Source organism: Saccopteryx leptura, chromosome 2, assembly GCF_036850995.1.
Source record: "Saccopteryx leptura isolate mSacLep1 chromosome 2, mSacLep1_pri_phased_curated, whole genome shotgun sequence".
Classification (NCBI taxonomy): Eukaryota; Metazoa; Chordata; class Mammalia; order Chiroptera; family Emballonuridae; genus Saccopteryx; species Saccopteryx leptura.
In genome coordinates, this window is record NC_089504.1 from 316797941 (window position 1) to 316820426 (window position 22486).

The 22486-nt window shown below is 55.8% G+C and overlaps 1 protein-coding gene across 4 annotated transcripts; it reads left to right on the top strand.

The window, feature by feature from the left end:
• The first annotated feature begins 696 nt into the window (after positions 1-696).
• On the top strand, positions 697-22097 carry ARHGEF5 (Rho guanine nucleotide exchange factor 5). Of its 4 annotated transcripts, none has more exons than XM_066362942.1 (16): positions 697-848; positions 6562-7587; positions 7648-9777; positions 10211-10268; positions 10697-10761; positions 10965-11218; positions 13189-13349; positions 13849-14001; positions 14293-14422; positions 14682-14756; positions 15118-15207; positions 16287-16444; positions 17069-17230; positions 18665-18735; positions 19873-19977; positions 20639-22095. In XM_066362942.1, exons 2-16 carry the CDS (start codon positions 6573-6575, stop codon positions 20794-20796), a joined length of 4785 nt encoding a protein of 1594 aa, XP_066219039.1. In that variant the 5' UTR covers positions 697-848; positions 6562-6572; the 3' UTR covers positions 20797-22095. The 4 variants fall into 4 exon arrangements, with proteins under 4 accessions (XP_066219039.1, XP_066219041.1, XP_066219037.1 ...); XM_066362944.1 differs by having other exon boundaries at positions 6562-7522; positions 7583-9777; XM_066362940.1 differs by having other exon boundaries at positions 6562-9777.
• Positions 22098-22486: the final 389 nt, after the last annotated feature.

Consider the following 22486-nt stretch of genomic DNA (forward strand, 5'->3'; position numbering starts at 1 on the left):
TGTGCAAACTTACCACAGTATTTTTCACTCACCCTCACCCCCTACCCCTCCCCTCAAACAGCCATCCCTTCAGTCTCTGTTCTGTGAGAGGCATCATCACCCTAACAGGAGCTCTGATAACACACAGAGGAAAGACAGGGCAAATGCTGTTGTAGAAATGCTCATTCCTAGGCCCTAAGAGAGGGCCTCCTAGGGGGAAGGGAAGGGGAGAGGGGCGAGGGGAGAGGGGCGAGAGCGGGCTGGGCACACCCTTCCCCATACAGGAAGTCGCAGGGAAATATTAGGAAGAGAAGTGAACATCCAGGAAGGTGCGCTTTCAGACCCAGAAAGTGACATTCAGAGACACAGGTAAGCCAACCACAGGGAGAGTGGCCCGGTCCAGGCTTGGGCTCAGGCTCGGGCTGGGGCTCAGGAGGAGACTTGAAGACACACAGCGGGGCAGGAGACACACAAGCAGATTTCAGAGACATGCAAAGGCACAGGAGGGGCCCTCCTCTCTCCCCTTTTGGTCGCCCTTTCTCTGGTCACTGCTGCGGGCTGCTGTCCCCTGCCCCAGCGCCCGCCGGGCTCCCTGGCCGCCTCTTCCCAGCTGTGACGCCGCGGAGCTGCGTTGACACCGATGGGGCCGCCGCGGACAGACCCTGCCCCTCCCCCAGGAAGGTGTGTCCCTAGTTCCCTCACCTGAAACTTCCTAGGAGAACCAGATCCCTCCCTCCTGGCGGGGCGGGGAGGGGCCGGCGCTGCGCGGGTGAGGCGGCCGCGGTAGCCAGGGCCTGTGCTGGGGACGGCCGGCCGGCGCCTGGGACCCCAGGGACTCCTGTGCCGGGACAGCATGTGACACTGCCCAGGTAGGCGCCCCCCTCCTGCGCCGCTCCGGGCTCCGGGCTGCGGGCTGCAGGCGGGCAGCTGGAGGCCCGGCAGAGGTAAGGGAGGGCTGGCCAGGATAGGGAAGTAGGCCTTTACCCTGGGGCCAGCCCCAGCCAAGTCCCCCCCGCGCAGGCTCCGGAAATGGGGGGCTGGGCAGATGGGCAGAGTTTGGGGCGTGTGACTGAGTATCCTGGTCAGGAAGAGGAGGAAATGCTGTTGCTTGGAGAGTTCGCTTCCGGCCTGGACCCCGCCTTGGAAATGGGCACCCTGCCCCCAGATATTCCCAGGCCAGAAAGAGGGCTCTTCAGAGTCTGGGTCCTGGGAAAAGCTAACCCCGATGGGGAGGGACACTGAGATTCTCTTTGTGGCTGTATCCCCAACTGTAGATGTTGTACTGTCTCCTTTTACTTAGCTAGGCCTGGGCCTTCCTTCACTTACCTGCCTGTGGCTCCCACTTACCTCTCTGCCCTGCTAGCCTGGGCGCTTTCCCCTGTAAAATGACTCCTGCCCTGTCCCCCTTCCCGGCGTCCCCATATCTGGGGAGACTTCCAAAGCTCCAGGTCAGTGGCAACATTGCCTTGTGAACAGTGGGGAGGTGGGAAGGGAGCTGTTTCGAGTTGGATGGGGTGGGGGTGGGGAGGGCGCCAGCCCTGAGCATCATTTCCAGTTGCCTTCCCACGAGACTGTCCTCAGAGAGCTGGTCCTGGTGCTACTGGATTTTTGTATCTCAGTCCCTTCTCCTCTTCCTGGATCTTGCATTTTCCAAGAAGTGAACTCTGGCCAGGACGCTTGTCAGATTGAGGAGGAGGGGTGTGTCAAACAAGGGAGAGAGAGTGGCTTTCTTTTCTAGATTCTCCCCCCCCCCCCTGCTCCCCCTCCTGACTTTCTAGGTCCTGGTCCTTGGCCTACCACCGAATCCCAGCTCCTGGCCAGACAGCTCCCACGGTGGCCTCTTCCTCAGACTTCCTGTTTTACCTGCACCGTGTGGAGAAGCTACTGGCCTGGTTCCTAGGAAAATGGGGGTCATTTGTTAACCAGTCTGAAACTGAAGCCCTGTCTCCTGAGGGGGCTCTTGTGGGGTGGGGCTGGGAGAAGGGAGGATGTGGGTGTCAATTCTGAGTGAGACTGGCAGGAAGAACGTGTGTCATTATCCTGGAAGGGAAGAGAGAGAGGTCAGGAGGTGTGCAAAGGAAGAACTCTCACCAGAAGGATGTAGTGATTCTAAACATAGCCGAGAGTCTCCACGTATCAACGGTCCTTAGGGTGCCTGGCTGCCCACAGTGTGGTCTGTCTGAGGTCGTCTGTGGCCACATCAAACTCGGTGTCTGTGGGATAGACAAGAAGATCTCATCTGTGGGATAGACAAGGTGTCTGGGTGGTTAATCACTGTGGTGTGGACAAGAGTGGGTCATTCACAGGGTCATGGGTTGAGCAAGAACTGTGTTACTCAAGTGTCAGTGGTATAGATCAGACAGGTGGCTTATAGCATCTGGTGTCGACGGGGGTAAGCCACCCACCGTGTCTGTGGAGTGAACAGGAGCTGTGGCCATAAATAGTGTCTGCAAGGTGGGCAAGAACAAGGCCACCCTTAGGGGCTGTGCTAAGGACACAGCGAGGCCGCTCACACACCATCTGTGTGGGTGGCAGGGGGCCCACAGTGGGCTGTGGGGCATCTGTCAGCTCTGCCACAGGGCTGTTCTTTGTGAGCCCGTTTGGTCCACAGGGCAGTGGGTGGCGGGGCATTTTCAGACGTCAGGAGCTGGAGAGATGTGTAGTACACCTTTCACTGGGATGGTGAGGCTTTCCTAGTATGGAGAGAACAGAGGTCTTGGCAGTTACTGGTCTCATTTTCTACATCAAAATGAGAACATATCTTCTGATTGGGGGGGGGGGTGTTTCCCTAAAATAAGCAGCAGCATTGTAATCTCAAGTATTTCAGTGATTTGTGGTATAGATCAGAATATTTTAAGCCGGCACTGCCAGAAAACCCTGGAAGCATGCACCCCGGAATCACACACAGCAGTCAGCACAGGCTCAGTGGGGTGGAGGTGGGGGTGGGAAAGGGCTGCCTCTGAGTACAGAGTTACCTCTGCAGACTAGAGACCTGACTGCAGTAGGATTGTAGTAGGACAAGATCAAGTCCAGGGGATGGTGGCCGAGTCAGTGAGCACCCCATTTCCAGATGGATAAGGACCGTGTTAGAAGTACTGTCCACAGGGTTGTAGGAGGCAGATGTTCATTGTATCACTAGAATGGAACCGAAGATGTCCGTGTAGCGCAGGGGTTGGGAACCTTTTTGGCTGAGAGAGCCATGAATGCCACATATTTTAAAATGTAATTCCCTGAGAGCCATACAACAACCCGTGTACGTTACGCATTATCCAATAAAAATTTGGTGTTGTCCCAGAGGGCAGCTGTGATTGGCTCCAGCCACCCACAACCATGAACATGAGCAGTAGGAAATGAATGGATTATAATACATGAGAATGTTTTATATTTTTAACATTATTATTTTTACTAAAGATTTGTCTGCGAGCCAGATGCAGCCATCAAAAGAGCCACATCTGGCTTGTGAGCCATAGGTTCCCAACCCCTGGTGTAGTACATAGCATGTATAGAGATAGCCTAAATATAGCAGAAACACGTTTCAATATTTAGAGACTGCTTGTCTTGAGGACATGGCAGAGTATATGGGTGTAGGGCCAGGACAATGCAGATGTGGGTGAGCCGGGACTACAGGGTTAGTTACACTGTCTCCTTAGGCAGGCGGGAGTGTTGAGGGCATGTATTATTTCATGTGTGGCGGACAGAACAAGATCATGTCAGAGTATCGTCCATCGTGATTACTGTATTTTGTTTTTAAGGCTAGATATAGGCAGCAAATCTTGTGCTGTGTACACAAACTGGAAAGGGATATAAAAGCCCTCTACACAAGTTTGTTTGTTAGCCGTGGTGGCTCTTTGCCCCATATAGATGGTATCTGTGCCAGGAACTTGTCACATACTTATCACCTCAGCAGGGTGGCCAGGGACCTGCTTGTTTGGTTATGTCAGTCTCTATTGTGTAGAAACCGCAGGGGTGGTTGTGTTTGTGTGTGCGTGCACGTGTGCACGCACGTGTATGTGGATGAGTGCTCATGCACTCACGTGCATGTATGCAATATCTCAGCAGAACAGCAGGCATTTTGGGTGGTGGGCATCTACTTTAAGCCTAGACGAGACGAGGATGATACAGCTATGGGTCCCAAAGCCCGGAACCTCTGCTCCAGGCTCGTGACCTTCCAGGTCTGTCACAGCTGGACTTCTGCGCGCTTATCGTTGACGCGTCAGAAGACCTTGGTTTGAGTTCATCTGCACCATCGCTTAGGAAATCTGATCAAGTGACTAGATTATCTGACCTTCAGACCCGTTACCTGTTACTTAAAGTGTTTTGTCTGTCTCTAAAGATCCTTCCAGCTCACGGGCCCTGTATTTCTCTTACACTTTCCTTCTCTAGTCAAAAATAATTGCAATCCTTAATATTTCTATGACCCTTATATTTAACAATGCATTTTTAAGATTATCTTAATTTTCATTAGAATTCCTTGCAAAGGAAGTATTTTAACTCTTTATAAAGATAAGAAAATGGGTGTTTAAATAAAATGAGTCCCTAAATTGTTTTAAAATGAGCAAGATACAAAAAAAGGCAGAACTAGAAATTGAACAACACGCTTTTAACTCTGCATTCTTCCTTCCTTCCTTCCTTCCTTCCTCCTTTCATGCCATAAATCTTTGTTGGGGGGCCAACTCAGCTTCAGGCAGAGGGGACTGAGCAGTTCACATTGTCGTGTTTGCGCCATCATGAAAGGTATGGTCTAGTCCCGAAAATAGACATTAAGTGTGTAATTACAAGGGCCGTGAGTGTGAGTGCAGGAATGGCTTCTCCCGGGCGGGGGAAGGGGGTTTTAGGCGGAGGAGCAGCCCACAGGCAGTCCTCCTGGACCGGACCGGACCGAGGGGGGTGAGTAGAAGGGACCAGAGGCCAGCAGGGGGCTGGGTGCCGCGCTGACAGGTGCCAGGCTGTTAGGCCAGCGTGAGGGGCACAAACCCAGGCTGACTGGGCTTCCTCCCAGTGGCAGTTAGAGGCTGCTGACGAATGAGAACTAGAAGCGGGGCTCTGAAGACTCACTCAGGTGCTGGGCAGAGAATGCCCTGGACAGGGGCAGGGAAGCCGCGTGAGGCCAGGCTGTGCCCGGGGCCAGTGCTAAGAGGGGGCAGCGGCCTGCACCAGGGTCGGGCGGTGGATTGGGAGGGAAGGGCGCAGACCCGAGGGTGTTGAGAAGGTGTGGTCAGTAGGACTTGGTGACAAGATTAGACATGGGGGGATGTGGGTCAGGAGAGAAACAAGAACTGATTCTGTAATTGAAAAGTATTTATCGAGCCCAGACTATGGGCCAGCTGTGGAGCCACGTATAGACAACGGATCAGGACACCTGCAGTACCTTGATCTTGTCCAGTTTACCACCTGTTGTTGGAGACAGATGATGACTCCGAATACACACATCATTATAGAATTATAATTGTGCAAGTGCGACAGAGGGGAAAGGAAGTGAAGCACAGCCAGTACCTGCTGCAGAGAGAGGTGACGGAACCTGGTGCGAGGACCGGGGGCCCCGGTAAACTGTGCTCTCACAAGTAAGAAGAGAGTGTTTCTCATGTTGGTAGAGCCAAATTCTGACCAGAACCTCCAAAATAAGCTTCCGTAGTCTGGTGGGAGTTAGCACGTGGAGACTGTAGGGGAGGCGGGCGGGGTGGGAGGCTGTGAGGACAGCAGGCCCGGGTTCTCCTCCTACAGGTTAGAGAGACGGGGGCGGGGGACCACTTAGGTGCCGGTGGCGTGGCTCTGATGGAGGTGTCTCACGGTCCTGAGGGGGCCGCTGATGAAGGTAGTGCTGAGGGACAGGGAGAGCAGTGGAAACAGTCCTCCCCTGTGGGGTTCTCAGGAATTGGCACAGTGTTGGCTGGAAGTGTGGAGAGGTCACAGGAGGAGTCCACAAGGCTGCTGGGAGATGGGAGAGTGAGGGGACGAGGGGGACACAGCCTGAGTGACCAGCCGGAACCAGGGGACCTGTGTGTCTGCCGTGGCTCCGATCTACTAGGTCATTCTCCTTTAGGACAGCTGCCCCCGTAATTGGGGAGAGAGTGGTTCATTAGTCACAGGCTGTGCTAGATGCTGCGGAAGAGAAGGTAGGTACTGTTCTGACCCCGTGTAGAGGTGGTGACTATACTCTCCCTCAGAGATGGGCTGTGACGACCGGACCTGTGTATCCCTGTTGGCAGATGAGGAGGAAGAGCCCTCACGCACGCCTCCCTGGGCTGTCAGGCCAGGGGTGTGTCACCTGCTGTGTCTGGGAGTTATATGGGCCTCAGTCACTCTGGTGTCCAGAGAGTCGACAGGGCTTTCCTGTATGATGTAACACCATCTGGGGTAATGTCACAGGATGCGGGGTCCTCTGACAGCGAGGCTCTAACTGAATCACTTATTATCTGTCTCCCCCACACAACCTCTGGCTCCGTAAGGACATTGTCTCGTTCACTCTGGAACATCCCGCCCTGTGGTCTCAAAGAAATAGCCGCTCTTGTTCTTCATGACCCGCCCCTCTGACAGGTGAAAGCAGGACAGGCGATAACAGCTTGGTCTTCTGTTCCTCCTTAGGGGTCAGCCCGATGGAGGCTGCGGAGCCCCGGCATGGAGCACCAGCCCTCGCCCCCACTGTGGCAGAATTCAGTGCTCTCCCCAACACGCTCATGAGAAGCAGCCAGACCCCCGCCGCGGGGCCCGGAGGTCAGGAAGGCCGGGGCCCGTCCTGTCCGTGGGCAGAGGCACGTGGGCTCTCGGAGGCCGCCAAGAGAGATGTCAGAGATGTGAATGGCTGTGCGGCTGAGAGGATGGCCTCCTCCCCCAAGGATGCCCCTGTGGACGTGGAGACCGACCAGGAAGCCCTGGTGGCTGAGGCCCGGGACAATCTGGAGTACCAGGAGGCACTGCCCCACAGCCCAGTAGAAGGACAGGCAAGGACACTCACTCCCCCAGAGCTCGGGGCCTGCCCTGCCCAGGAAGAACACCTGGACATGGTCCCAGCATCCAGTGAACTGAGCAGCAGGTCAGAGGTAGAATTCAGATTGAAACCCCCTCCTTTGGCACTGGGGACTAGACATGCAGGCGAGAAAGGGGATGCTTGTCCAGGTGCCTCTGCTCAGGCCCCGCGTTCACTGTCCCAGGAGGAGCACCCTGTGGAGCCCAGCCCGCTGCAGCACGCTGGGGGCGGGACCTCCAGGCAGGGGGAGGAGCTGCAGGGAGGAGGAGGGAGAGAAGGGCTCGTGTGTCCCCAGGAGGACCAGGGGCTGGAGGGGCAGGGACAGGAGGAAGTGGGATTCGGGGAAGAGGGTTCTCTGGGGGACACTGTGTGTTCCTATGGGTTTCTAGGGGAGCAAGAACAGATGGGGGAGCAGGTCAATGGTACGAAGGGAGGACAGAGGCAAAAACAGGAGCAGGTGCAAGATGATAGGAGTGTGACCCATGCAAAACAAGGAGACGGTGGGGGGCTTCGTGGGGAGTCCACAGGTCTGCACTGTGCTGAGCAGGGGAGGACGACTCAGGGCCAGGAAGACCTCCAGTGTGCGGCAAGGAGGCCGGAGGAGGGCAGGGCGGGTGCTGGGTGCCCGGAGCAGGGCAGGGCGGGTGCTGGGTGCCCGGAGCAGGGCAGGGCGGGTGCTGGGTGCCCGGAGCAGGGCAGCGCAGGCGCTGGGTGTCAAAGCTCAGTGGGGAAAGCCGTGAATGGAACTTGGAGGCAGGAGCATCAGGGTCAACCAGAGAAACTGAGGCCAGAGGAGGAGGAGGAGGCAGAACACAGGGACAGGGCCACGCTGGGGAGAATGGGACAAGAGGGGGACACAGAAGAGGGGGAGGGGCATGGTGGCCCTCCTGTCCGGGCTCTGCTCTCCCCCGAGGTCTCCGCTCCCTCTGACTTGTGTCCAGAGGCCTGTCATGCCGAAAACAGGGTTCCAGGGACCCAGACCGAGCTCAGGGATGCGGAGCTGTCTGCCGTAGCTCCGACTCCTACACCGGAGCATACAGGACATTCCCGGCAGCCCCTTTCTTTGCCCAGCTCCCTTCCCGCTGGGGGGCCAACTGACCAAGAAGCAGCTCAGGACAGCCAGCAGGAGGGACCTGAGCTGGGGACAGGGGCAGCATCCAGCCCGGGGACTGAGGCGGCCTGTGCCAGCTCATCGGAGGCTTCTCCGAGGACAGCAGATCCAGCTGCTTCCGCTCCTGCGGAAGCCTCCCCCAGCCCAGCTGCCGCTTCCGCCAGCGCCCCGACCGCCAGCGCCCCCATCGCCATCCCCCGGAGACGGGCCTCTCTTGCTGCGTGCTCCCCAGAGACCGCCAGGGCCCCTTTCTCCCCCGCCAGCCCGTGTCCCTGCCAGGCGTCCGAGAGCCTGCCTGCCGCCCGCCACAGCTTCCCCTCTGCAGCGCCCACCCTGCACCCGGGCGGCGCCCCCGGGGCCGGACCTCAGGAACCCCTCGCCACTGTCCCGGGGGCCTCCCAGCACCTGCGGAGCAACTCCTTTCCAGGCTCTGGAAGGACACAGCTGGCTCCGGACCTGGAGGGAATGTCCCTTTCCTTCTCTCATCTGGAGCTGCCCCAGAGACCCCCCAAGCCGGCCATCTATGGCTCCGTAATCCCAAGAAGGGACAGGAAAAGCAGTAGGGACTGCAGCGTTATTCCAGAATCATCTAGCTCCTGGTCTGCTCTGGGCCAAGACTCTGGAGAAGGTCCCTCCCGCCCAGACAGGCCCAGCAGCGCCCCCCGGAACTCAGCCTTTGCCCCAGGGTCCTCTGTCTGTGGCTCTTCGCCCCCCCTGGTCGTCGCAGAGATGAGGCCCTACGAACCCCCACCGCCCGCTCCCCCGGAGAAGAGGCACGGCCACCCCTCTGCGGTGGAGACAGACGGCCACCGCAGTGCCGCGGTCCCCACACTGAGGCAGTGTAACTACCCTCCTCCAGTGGCCCGAAGTTCGAGGCTACATGGGCCCTCCAAAGGCCCACTTCCTGAAGTTCCTGACCCCTTAGTGGCAAGGCGGTACCGACCTCTGCCCTCCACCCCGGACAGTCCGCACCGTGCTCAGACCTCCTCCCTGAGGCCGAGATACAACAAGCCGTTACCCCCTACCCCTGATTTGCTCCAGTCCCACCATTCCTCTGGTCCTGACAACAGTGCACGCACCTACAGGCCTCTACCCCCCGTCCCCATCCCAGAGCCTGTCACCGAGCCACCCCCGTTGCCCCCCAAGTCCAGGGCGAGGAACAAGAGCATTCAGGGAGCACTCGTGAATTCAGGGGGTCAAGCCAGGCCACGGCCCCTTGGTCAAGAGTGGACGGTCTCCACTCCCCCCTCTGCTGGGCGAACCTCCTGGCCCCCCGCCACGGGCAGATCGGCAGACTCTCTGGCTTCTACCAGCCGGAGCAAGAGTGTCGTGTCCCCGGGCATGGCTTTCAGCAACATGACGAGCTTCCTGAGCCCCTCTTCCCCAACCGCCTCCTGGACTCTGGGGCTCCAGGGACCCACCCCCGAACCAGGGCTGGCAGAAGAGCCAGAGGTCCCTGCCAGAGGGTCTCTGAGAAGAACAGCCCCTCAGGAAGAAGCCAATGGGCCGAGCAGGGCGGCTCTTGGTCAAGCAGGGCAGCCTGAAAAGCCCAGCCACCCCCACCTGGAGAAGGCTTCCAGCTGGCCCCATAGGCGGGAGCCGGGGAGGCCGCCGCAGGGCAGCGGAGGGCCGGCGGCAGCCTCCAGCGATGGCGCCAACAGGCCCAAGGGCTGGCAGCGGCAGGGCCTGCGCAGACCCTCCATCCTGCCCGAGGGCTCTGCAGGTGAGCCTGGCTCCACTGTCACATCCCCAGCCCCACACAGGGCCTCTCCGGGGCTCCCTGGGGCTCTCCCTTCCCCTGCTCCTCCCCCCCCTCCATCTCGTCTGCCACCAGGCCATGGACTTCTTTTGTTGTGTATCTCTTCTTCCCAAAGTTGTTCTGGACAACACCCCCCTCACCGCCCACTTTCCGCTTTCCCACACCTGCTTGACGTCCCCCTCATCGTAGGGGAGACATCCCCTGCTTGCCCAGTTTACGTTCTGACGTGAGGGGTATGTCCGGACCTGGCCGTGGTGTCCTCACGTGCTCTCCGCTGGGCAGTCCTCTGCCGCAGAGTCCCGGCTGAGCCCTGCGGTCCCCTCCCCCTGCGGCATCTCCCACTCCAGCCCTCACTGTCTTCTGAGACCTGTGTTCCTTCATCCCTTTCCATTCTCAGATGCACGAGGTCCAGTCATGGAAAAGTCCCCCAGCCCTTCAGACGCCATCGTGTTCCGGTGAGTCACCCTCTCTCCCAACAGGCACCCCCGTGCTCTCTTTCCTTAGGATTCTGAGATTTTTATTAGTTGACAAGGGTTCTTGGGACCCTGTCTCTTCCAGGGGGAAGGAGGGGAAGAGACAAGACACCAGGATTCCAGGGTATGGAGACCTTTTATCTACTTGGTCTTGTTGTCTGAGTCCTAACTTTCTGTCCTTCAAGGCCCTTTGTCCGTGAACTAACCACCCTGTAAAAGTTCAACATGATATTCAAAAAAGCTCTAACCCACCTGAAAGTGGGTCAGGCTACAACTTGTCTCTCGAAGGGACTTGTTCCTGATATCCCAGCCCATGTCCCAGAGGTTAGAGGCCCCTCCACCTACAGTCCCCTCGGGCTTCTCTGTGTCTAATGGCCAGCAAGCACCCCGAGCCCGTCTGTGCTCCACAGGGAGAAGAAGCCAAAGGAGGTGATGGGCGGCTTTTCAAGGCGCTGCTCAAAGCTCATCAACTCCTGTGAGTATCTTGAAATAGCGATCGATGCACAAGGGTGTTGTGCCCAAGACTGGAGGGGGGCTCGTGCTGTCAGCCGTGGGCGGGGGGCCCACGGGAAGAGAATGCTGGGGGGGGGGGGCTGCAGCGCCTGGGGGCTTGTCCATCCCTGTGCCTGACTCCCCCGTGTCCCTGACTCTCTCCGTCCGCCACGCTCCACCTCACAGCCCAGCTGCTCTACCAGGAGTACAGCGATGTGGTTCTGAACAAGGAGATCCAGAGCCAGCAGCGGCCGGACAGCCTGGCAGAGGCCCCCGGGCCCGCCTCCCCCCGGCAGCCCCGGAAGGCCCTGGCGTCCACGGAGTCCTACCTGCAGCGCGTCTCCATGGCCTCCCGCAGCTCCCTGTGGCAGGAGATCCCGGTGGTCCGCAACAGCACCGTGCTGCTGTCCATGACCCACGAGGACCAGAAGCTGCAAGAGGTGCCACGGGGCAGGGCAGGGGTGGAGGGGGTGGAGGGGGAAGCAAAGACCCCTTTGCTCACATCCTTATCTCCTCGCCACGCCACTACCGCCACCACCAGCACACACTCGTGCATGTCACGGCCATCGGTCATCTCCACGCTGATAGACTTGAATAGCTCTCTAAAGGCCACCACTGTGCTGTCTCTCCTCCTCCTCCTGCCATGGGCCATTGACTCCCGCCTGTGTGTGGTTCAGACTCCGACAGAGTGGCCACGCCTCTGAATCTGTTGGGAGAAGTGTGGCATTAATCCCATCACTCCTGCTTCGGGCTATACTGAAATTTCCCTTCTTGACCAGGGCTTCAAGCTCCACTAAAGATTTCCTCGTCAACCAGGGTGCACCAGGGGCTTTATGTCAGATCCCTTGAAGACTGAGTGCCCCCTGTACCTGTCCTGTGGCCCACTGGATGCACAGAGGTTTTAGAATGACCATCAGTCTCTGTTTGGTCCTTCGTTCCAATAGCAAGACAGTGGTAGAGACTGTTTTTCTCATGTGAAGTGATTACGCTTGATAGGTTTTACATGAAGAGTTTCTCTGATAATCTGAAATATGGAAGACATAAGAATGTTTCAAAAATGTTTAGGACTTAAATTTCAAGTCAAGCCTGGGTGTCCATCCTAGCTTCACCATTTACCAGCCGTGTAACCTTTGGCAAGTGGTATAACTTTACTCAGTCTCAGTTTCCTCATATAAAACTTGAGGGTAGTGGATACCTACCTTTCAGGTTTGCCATACAGTTTAAATAAAGTAACACATATCTAGATTTTAACATAGAGTGTGGTACATAATTTGATACATATTAGTGCCATACTCTCCCCTTTCAGAGTTGGGAAGCAGAAAAACTTTGACCAGAAGGACTTACAGATAAATAATGTTTTTACCAAGTCAAACTGAGGCGGGTATAAATTTTAGGATTTTTGAAGTTCTGATTTGGGACCCTGTTCTGACTTCAGCTTTCATAAAATAGCACTTCTAGGGGCTACAAATGCTTCACTGACTCCATTCCTTCTGACTGTCACAACGTCTCTGTGAGTTGGGGTCACTATCCCAGCACAAAAATACAAGAAAACAGGTTCAGAGAAGTGAAATGAGCCACCCAAGGTCGTGTAGTCAGAATGTCAGAATGTTAGAGCCAGGATGCAGGTGAACTTCTGTGTCCTCCAGCGCTGGGCGTCCATTAAACCACAGCCGCCCCATCTCATTCTCAAAAGTCCTGCTTCCTTCCATTTCCCCTCAAACCTCAAGTCACTGTCACCCCCTAAATGTCTTCCTCTCTCAAAGTTCCCTGGCCCAGGAAGTGACTCTGGCATTCACCCAGTTACCGAACTCAGAAACGGAGGCACTTGCTGTGATCCTTCACGGTGTCCCTCCTGAATGGTCCTGCATCTGGCTCCTGTCCCCTTGTCCCGGTCCCCCTCCAGACAGCCATCCTGTCCCCTGTCCCCGGTCCCCCTCCAGACGGCCATCTGGCCTTCGTCTCTCACCTGGAGCTACTAGGACAGTTCTCTGATGTGGCCGCCTTGCCCCTTCCACTCTTTTCTCCACTCTGTGCTTAGAAAGGTATTTATGATCACATTATCCCCTAAAGCCCACGGTCTTAACCCCAGGCCGGGTTACCTTGTCACCCCTCCTGCAGACCTCCCCTCTCTGACTCTCCAGCTTCCTCTCCTGCCACTGCTTTAGAACACGGTTCCAAATTGTTCGGTATAAGTTTCCTGAAAGCATCTTCTTCTCTTACACCTTGGGGGATTTGCCCTGGTTCCCCCCTAGGCTTCGGTGCTCTGCTCCCCTTCCCTCAATCAACATCAGGGTCTGGTGTGACGGCGAACAACAGAAGGGCCTGTCTTGTTCACGGCTCGATCCCTAAAACCTACACCAGGGACTCATAAAAGGTTTTTCATTAACCTTTGTCCTCCTCAACCTCCTAGGCCAAGTTTGAGCTGATTGTGTCAGAGGCCTCCTACCTGCGCAGCCTGAACATAGCCGTGGACCACTTCCAACACTCGGCCCAGCTCCGGGCCATCCTCTCCAACCAGGACCAGCAGTGGCTCTTCTCCCGTTTACAGGACGTGCGTGACGTCAGCGCCACGTAAGCGCCCTCCGCCCCCAGCGCCGCCCACGCCCCTCGCCGTCTTTAGCCTGTAGCTTCCGCTGGTGTTTCCCCGCTCAGAACCCCTCTCACCGCCCCCTGATTCCCAGTGGCCTCAGGGGGAGCGGAGAAAAGGCGAGGACAGGCCGGCGGGTGGGTAGGTCCGTGGGTGGATAAAGATCCGCCTGGGTTGAAGGTTGGGATGTTCTGTGGGCGTGCGAGGCATTGGAGGTGGGATTGGGGAAGCCCTGAACGACTAGAAAACCAGAACATATTTTTAGCAAGGGGCAAGAAATGGAACATTAGGACCAGAGATTTAGATCAGGGGACAACTTGGAGCGGCCTCAGAGAGAACTCGAGTGCCTAGCAAAGGGCACAGAGCCAAGGACAGTCCGCGGGGGCTGTTGACGAACAGATGTCGCAAGCTCAAGGTGCAGCAGGTCAGCCGCTGCTCACCTGACGTGCACAGGCCTCACGGGACTTGTCTGCCTCGGCGCAGGTTCCTTTCAGACCTGGAGGAGAACTTCGAGAACAACATCTTCACCTTCCACGTGTGTGATGTGGTTCTGAACCATGCCTCCAACTTCCGCCGGGTCTACCTGCCCTATGTCACCAACCAGACCTACCAGGAACGCACCTTCCAAAACCTGCTGTGAGACCTGAACCCAATTCCGTCCCCACGTGGCCCGGTAGTGACCTTGCACCCAACGCCCCGCCCCCAGCCCGAGTGCGCTCCCTGGAGCATGGACTCTTGGGCCTGCTCTGTGTTCTGGAGCCCCGCCCCATCCTGCCTGTCCGAGGTCCTCGGCCGTCACAGCTGGGCCCCATGTACGTCGGTCCGCTGTTCCCTCCTGACCCAGACGCTCCGCTGAGTGTCCACTCTGCAGCTTCTCAGTGTCCCCGTCCTCCCCGCCCCTCCTGACCCGGGTCACTTTGTGCACAGGAACGCCAACAGCAGCTTCCGGGAGGTCCTGGAGAAGCTGGAGAGCCACCCCGTGTGCCAGCGCCTGTCCCTCAAGTCCTTCCTGATCCTGCCGTTCCAGCGCATCACCCGCCTCAAGCTGCTGCTCCAGGTACAGACGCCAGGGGGGCCTCGCCCCTCGGCTCAAGGGGTGACTTCTGGGAGCCCGAAGGCAAAAGGACTGGCCCTTCTCCGGCCACTGCCCCACACTCCGTGGACGATGTGAGCAGTCTCCCCACGGCCCATGCCCTTCTTTCTCAGGGTGAATTCACAACTAAAATTCTGTCCCTGGGCTTCTCCGTTAGCCACCCAGCCCCTCTTCCTGTTTTCCCCCCTCCTCCATGGGCCGCTGTCTCCTGCTTGTTCTGTAGAACATTCTGAAGAGAACACAGCCTGGCTCTGCCGAGGAAGCGGAGGCCACAAAGGCGCACCACGCCCTGGAGGAGGTAGGTGGGCCCCCACCCCATTCCCCTTCACAGTGAAGTCTTCCCCCGCCCTGTCCACGACCACTGCAGATGGGGTGGCCCAGGCCCCTCGCTGCACCACCAGGCCACCCTGCACACCCAGCCGCCTGCCCCACCCTGGGGACACACACACCCGGGCGCCGTGCTCACTCTCACAGTCTCCAGATCCGAGCTCACTCCCTCTGCCCAGGAATGCTGGTCATTTCATGCCAAGGGCACCAGGGTCCTTGAACTTCAACTCACGGCTGCCTTTACGGCTGTCACAACTACTGATTTCCAGGTTTTTTGCAGGGGACCCAAAGGGCACAGCCTCTAATGCAGTCTGTTCCTCTTCCTCGCCCAGCTGATCCGCGACTGCAACGACAACGTGCAGAGCATGCGCCGCACGGAGGAGCTCATCTACCTGAGCCAGAAGATCGAGTTCGAGTGCAAAGTGAGTCCTCAGCACAGCTGCAGGCCTCCTGCTAGCACGGGGCCCTCTGACCTCAGTTCCGCATGCCTCTGTTCCGTCCTGCTTCTGGGGTGCCTGCTCCCTACCTCGCTGTCCGTGGTACCTTGCTAAGAGAAAAAGCGGAGATGCAGAGCTGCGCATCTCGCCTTTGGTGGCGAGTAGGACGCAAACCCGCACACGTGTTTGTTCCTGTGTGCGTAAGAAGCTCCAGGAGGATGCCTGAGAAATGGCGGACAGAGTGACCTGAGGGCACAGAGTGTGTTTGGGAGCTGGGCAGATGAGAGAGAACTTATCAATGGAAGCCTTTATAAAGATACATTTCTGGTGCTTCAACCAATCAATATCGCTCTTTTTTTTTTTTTTTTCCAATCAATATCTTTTTATCTCCACCAAGTGTAACCAAAGCGATATAAAACTGAACCCAAAACTAGGGCCAAAATCTCCCATCCAAATGCAGGTGTGCAGTACACCGGACAGTCCACATTTAAGTTCCAAGTCAGAACAGATACCATTCTTATCTCCCTGCGAGAGGGAGTGCCCCTTAGCCACATATTGATCATAGTTTCCACCCGGATTCCTTTACCCAAATCCCGGCTTCAAGCGGATTCTACCTGTTTTTCCTGAATCTCATTCCCACCCCTGATTCCAGCTGCTCCTCTGTCTGTGGTCACAATGAAGGAAAGAACTTCTTCATTGTCACAACTGCCCAAATCTTCCAGCTTCTCAGACACACGGAGGCGGGTCCCTGCCGTCCTCTGTCACACGCCCCAAAGGGCTTTCCCGTGTCTTCTCCAGTGCAGGTGTCCTGAGCTTTCTCACAGGGTCGCTCTTCTGGGTAGGGACCACAGGCACCTTCCGGACATGGCCCCCAGCGGACAGCGGTAGTTGGAGGGTTTTAGAGAAGCGGTCTAAGGGGATGGGTGTGAGCCAGAGGGCAGACGGGGAGAGAGGACTGTCGAGGGCTCGCGAGGAGTGGCCCGGTGAGAGGAGGGGGGCTGGGTGCAGCCTCGCGCTGTGCTGTCCCGTCATGACACGGCGTCCCTGTCCCTCCCGCCCTGCAGATATTCCCGCTCATCTCCCAGTCACGCTGGCTGGTGAAGAGCGGAGAGCTGACGGCGCTGGACTTCAACGTCTCCCCGGGGCTGCGCAGGAAGCTGACCTCCCGTCCCGTCCACCTGCACCTCTTCAACGACTGCCTGCTGCTGTCCCGGCCCCGAGAGTCAGTGCCTGCCCTGGGGGGGGGGTGGCGAGCACAGACGGGGAGTAGGGGGAAGGGGCAAAGAGGGACAGCGAGGGGTCCTGTTCCTAGAAGACCCTTCTCAATGACCTGATCAGTGGTGTCCAGGTTATGGCATAGAGGAGAGAAAGAAAGATCCAAAGAAAAAAAGGGGGTCCTACCAAATTGTTACAAGATCACAAGGCACAAGACCTGTGCCACGTTACAGACACGGAGCAAACTGCAGCAATCAGCTATTGCGTCGCAGACGGTCAGTCTAGTCTCTGGTTTCTCTGGGCGAGGCTCAGCCTGCCAGCCAGCCATACGTAGCCAGTTCCAGGTCCTAACTCTCGGGTCCTAAGGGCCTTAGAGAATTTATGTTGGTTCTGTCTCTGCAACTCTTTAAAGTGGTGAGGTATCCCTGAGACTCGATCGGTGGCTTGCCCAGCTACTGACAAGTCCCTGGGGCTCTGAAACTCCATCTCAAGAGTAGGTTGACACCATCTTATGGTTTTTATGAGAATTTTCAGGCTCCACATGCCGAGGACAGGGATTTGGGATCCAAAGACAGGAGGCTGATGAAATGTGACCCCTCTGGAATGTGGTTGACAAGCCCGTGTTCTGCAGGGGGAGCCGCTTCCTGGTGTTTGACCATGCCCCCTTCTCCTCCATCCGCGGGGAGAAGTGTGAGATGAAGCTGCACGGAGCTCACAAAAACCTCTTCCGGCTCTTCCTGCTGCACAACACGCAGGGCACCCAGGCCGAGTTCCTCTTCAGCACGGAGACGCAGTGAGCTGGGGCTGGGCAGAGGAATGGTGGAGGGGCCAGGCAGCCCGGGGCGGGGGTAGGGAGGCACAGCCGGAAACAGCCATGGCACTACTTGGCCCATTCTGGACCCAGGAGCATCTGTAGAGAAACCCAAACTCCTAGAACTAATAATCACCTGCAGGAGATTGGGGTGGGAGAGGTACGAGGCCACCACCGAGGCAGCTAGTGCCTGTCGTGTTCCCTTTAGTGGAAAAGGACAAGGTTCTGAGATACCATAAAGGAGATGGACCGGTGTGGATGGAGTCACTAAGGAATTGGATTACAGACGTCTAGGAATGAATGAATGCCCAAGTGTGCCAGCCAGAAACTCCTCATGCCCAAGGCTGGCAGGCACGCGTGTGAATAAGACAGGTCCTGGGTGCCTCTGGCTTTCCTTACTCCCACCTTCCAGCCCAGTCCTGTGGTGAGCAGAACTCCATAGCACTGAGGACTTTGATTTGTTCACCTTTTAAATAATCATCAAAAAATACATTTACACATACGTACATTTTGGAGAATTAAAAAAAAAAATAATACCTATAAAATCTGGTACACAAGAGCCGATGATAATGAACAGCTATAAGACTGCACCTGTTATGGATGTCGCAAACGGCGTAGGAAATCTTTAGAAAGCTTGACATCATACCTAATAGTCTGAGGGTCCTCGTGCTTCAGACGCTTTCAGTTTTGTCCCTTGGAAGACATTTCAGGGCGGGATCAGTAATGCTTGCATTCACCTACGAAAGGAAGGGCCTGGTGCAGGGGTCAGTGTGCAGAATGTCACCTGCACTGAGCAGCCAGCTGCAGCCTCCTGTTCTTCGACTGGTGCTGTGGGCAGCGCCCTCCAACAATGACAGGGCAGCTCTCTGTGACTCCAGTGTGCTTGGAAGCCGAGGCTAAGATAATGCACAGACCTTTAGATAATTACAAAATTAGGCCTGGATGATATTACACGACAAGAAAAATTAGGAGATGTGCCTCCCTGATCTAATTATAATTACAGAGTGATTTGCATCTCTGAGACGTGTAATAGAAGGGAGATGGGCAAAGGAGTGTCGGGAATTATGCAAAGTGACAGAGAACCTAAACTGAGATGAGCATTTTGCTCAGTACAATTCCCAAATGGAAAATCTCCCTGTTTGTTATTGACAGTTGACTTTATTCCCCCCACCCCTGAGATGCCACTCACAGGATAAATGTGGGAAGAGAAGGGAAAAGCGAAGGCTGACAAGACACATTAATGTACAGCTCAAGACCCCGTCCTGTCCCATTTCCAACCAGAGCACCCTTGACTTTTGTCGTAGATACCACTGAACTAGACAACAAACTTTTCCCACCGTCCTGTTCATGCCCCGTCATTGTCCCTTGTCCTGTCCCCCGCCCCAGAGCTGTAGTGACCCTGCTTTCTCTTCTCAGGAGTGAAAAGCTTCGCTGGATCTCGGCCTTGGCCATGCCGAGGGAGGAACTGGACCTGCTGGAGTGTTGTGGTGAGTGAGGGTCTCAGAGGAAGAGAAAAATGGCGGGGCTGGAAGTCTCCTTCCGAGGCAGGAGATGAGGGCTGGGCGGTGACTCTGGGAGGCTTCCATTTACTGCTCTTGCGCAGAATCCCAGGGCAGAAGACTGGCTACTGGAGGCTAACCACCTGAGATGCATCAGCTGGAAACTGCCCGTCACCATGGCGATGCCTAGCCCACCCCCACTCCATGCAGTCCCTACCTGGGGCGATAGTTTGCTTTTTTTGAATATTTGTCCCCTTAAGCCTACCCTACTGGGTTTTTGTTTGTTTTTTGCCTGGATGTTACCTGGCTGAAGGTCTCAGGGAAACAGAGAGAAAGTAGGGCTGGAGAGGGAGTCGTGGGACAAGAGCCACACAGTCGTTTTGTGCTAAGCACACCCCTCCTGTGTAGGCTGACCTGAGACCACTGCCGGCCCCAGGCTTCCCGGTGCTCACTGGGGGCCGTGCGCCCGCGCTTGCGCAAACACACACACACACACACACACACACACACACACACACACATGGACTATAAATGTGTCTGTGCCCTCTGAGCCTGGTTAGTCCTGAGCTTCAGAACTGCAGGAGGCTCCTGGAGAAGCTTCTTGGTCAGCCCAGGCTGGCAGGAGAGGAAACCGAAGCCAGGGGGCAGGAAGTGCCCCAGGGGTTCCCTCGCAGAGTGAGTCACAGGCTCAGATCTGACAGTCTAGCTGCAGACCCGGACACAACCATGAAATAGCTAGATAAGGGGAGAGTGGTTCAGCCCCACTGCCGGCCGGTTCTAAGGCGTGCAGAATCCGCTGAGGACTGCAGTGGGGAAGGCTGCGGAGGGCGGGCCAGGCTGGAGAGTCTGTGTGATGTGTCACTAAAGGGGCTCACAGTGTATTTCTCAGTCCCTCTTCCCCAGAGAAAGAGGGTTTATTTCAGTTCTGGTATTTGTTTCCTTGTCAACCGTTTCATTCCCTGGTAGAAGATGAAGACTTCCCCAGTGGTCTCTATCATCTGTAACTCTCAAAAGCCCAGCCTTTCTCGGGCCCCAGTCCTCCCAGCGTCCCCTGTCCCCTGCCATTCCTTCCTCGTGTCCCCCACTGGCCTCTCCTGACCCTCGTCACACTCTGCTCGCCCACAGACTCCCCACAGGTGCAGTGCCTCCGCGCCTACAAACCCCGAGAGAATGATGAGCTGGCTCTGGAGAAGGCGGACGTGGTGATGGTGACCCAACAGAGCAGCGACGGTGAGAGGGGGACTCCGGAGGGGGCTGGCTGGCACTGGAGGTGGAACGCCATGACAGAGTAACTCAAGCTGGGTGGCATAGAACAACGGAAGCGTATTCTCTCGTGGCTTTGGAGGCCTGAAGTCCAAAGTCACAGCGTTGGCTGGGCGTGCTCCCCTAAAGCCTCTGGGAAGGTCTCTCCTCGCCTCTCCCGGTTGCTGTCACTCTGGGTGTTCCTGTGGCCCGTGGCAGCGACACTCTGTCTCTCCCTCTGTCCTGCTCCTGGAGGTGTGTGTCCAAACTTCCCCCTTTCTATAAAGATACCAGTTTTGTTGGATTAATGGCCCACTTAAGTATGACCTCATCCTAACTTGACTAATGATATCTGCATCAACCCTATTCCCAAATAACGTCTCATTCTGAGATACTTGGGGTTAGGACTTCAACATGTCTTTGGAGGACCACAAATCAACCCACGAGAGTAGAGGACACTAAGGAGTAGGCAGCTATAGACCTGGCCAGGCAGATCAGCCCGGGGGAATGCCCCGGGAAGTCGGGGGTCCCTGCTCTGGGGGTCTCCAGGCCTTCAGCGTTGTGATTCAGAAGTGTCTCCGGGAAGGAGGTTCAGGGGAATGATTGTGAGCAGTTTCTGGATAATTCTCCCCCCCTCCCATGCCCGCAGGCTGGCTGGAGGGCGTGAGGCTCTCTGATGGGGAGCGCGGCTGGTTCCCTGTGCAGCAGGTGGAGTTCATCTCCAACCCAGAGGTTCGTGCGCGGAACCTGAAGGAGGCCCAGCGGGTCAAGACAGCCAGACTGCAGCTGGTGGAGCAGCAGGCCTAGCTCGTCTCTGGAGGAGTTCCACTGAGCCTGCTGCGGACCAGGTGTTCTCAGAGAGGGCTGGCCCTGCAGCCCGGTGACGGAGACCTTCAGTGGCCCGAGAGCTGGACCTTCTGCGAGCCCAAGGACAGAATGCAGCTCCCAGGCGCTAATCCCGAGCTCCTCTGCTGTGCTTTGTGTGTGGTCGGGACTTTGAGGGACTCTGTGCTGGACTCAGGAAACTTTTTCTTGTAGGAAAAGGGGCCGATGGGGTCGACACCAAGGGACTTGACATCCCCCCTATAGTGCTTAAGCGTTCTCTGCTTCCGGAGCACAGGGTCAGAGCGGACCTGAGTTCCCTTCATGGCCATTTGTTAAACAGAATCTGACTCCGTCCCCTGGAGGAAGATGTCTAAGGGGTTTAACATGTCAGACAGGAGGGCCAACTGGTGACCTCTAGGGGATCTTCCAAGCCTGGGGATCTTCCAAGCCTAACGATCTTCTATCGTTCTTGGTATGAGGCCGGTGCATGCATCTCTGGGATCTGCTGGTGGTAATGTGAGGGTAATGCTCTCTCACGCTAATAAACTTGGCACTGTTCCGAGTGTCTTCTCCTCAGAGTCCTGAGCCCTGGATGTGGGTCGGAACATGGAGTCCCATAAGGCTCCCAGGCTGTTTGATTTTGGTGTCATGAAAGACCAAGATGGCACCGAGGGGATGAGGTCTGTCACCTCCTGCTTTATGACTTCTGAGAATTTAGGCAGTTTCTCAGCTTGTTATGGCCTGAAAGGTTGTATGAAACATTAGAAGGAACTGATAGGTAATGAACTTTCTCTTTTACTGGATCTTAAGTTATAGCTATTTGGGTGGATTTGGAAATCCTACCCAGACCATTGGCCATTTTATATTTTGACTTGAGTTATTGTGAAGGTATCTTCCCATCTGTTTCATCCTGTTTGTGGAAAGTAGTACAGTTAATGGAAAGAGTCTTGGAGTCCAAGTCAAGAGACCTACAGTTTGGTCACCACACCCAGTGATTTAGCCTGACCAGGTCTCATTTCCTTAAACCTAAAATTCAAGGTTGGACCAAGTCACCTCCAAAGTCCTATCCAGCTCCACAGTGTACAATCATCTCTGATCAGATCACCTTTCTCAGTTGAAGAGCATCATTTTGACATTGTTTTTTCTCCTGTGAAGCGCTCACACAGAAATAGTATATAGCTATCTTTTCAGCTGGGTCATTCCAGTTCTTTCCCGAAAGCCCACATCCCTGCCTCCTCTCTAGGAGGCTCAGAGATGAGACCATACTGCTGTGTTGTACAGAGGTAAGACTGATTCTGCACTCACCCAATACCCAGCTAACGGTGACCTGACGTGACATGATGGTGTCACTCTTGATAACACATTTTGTTTTCAATTCATCCAAAAATGTAAGTTAGCGGCTTAATTTTTAGAGATACTGTTGCTATTATAATTAAGATAGGGCTAATATTAATTTATCCTAAACAGGTTGATACTACTAAACAATCTAACATGGGATGGTTTTAGAAAAATCGGCTGAGTTTTACTTATTTCCATAAAGCCAGCTTTTAAATAATATATGGCATATTAATATAGAGAGAGATTATAATGTAAACTAACTTTTTAACTAACTAACTAACTAACAGCAATAACCATAATTATCATCCAAATTATTTGTTCAAACCAGTATTTG

Excerpts from the sequence above, each read along its gene's own strand:
- ARHGEF5 (XM_066362940.1), top strand. The coding sequence starts at position 6,573 with ATGGAGGCTGCGGAGCCCCGGCATGGAGCACCAGCCCTCGCCCCCACT. Across the intron at positions 10,269-10,696 it reads TCAGACGCCATCGTGTTCCG|GGAGAAGAAGCCAAAGGAGG; the intron begins GTGAGTCACCCT and ends TGTGCTCCACAG. Across the intron at positions 14,757-15,117 it reads CGCACCACGCCCTGGAGGAG|CTGATCCGCGACTGCAACGA; the intron begins GTAGGTGGGCCC and ends TTCCTCGCCCAG.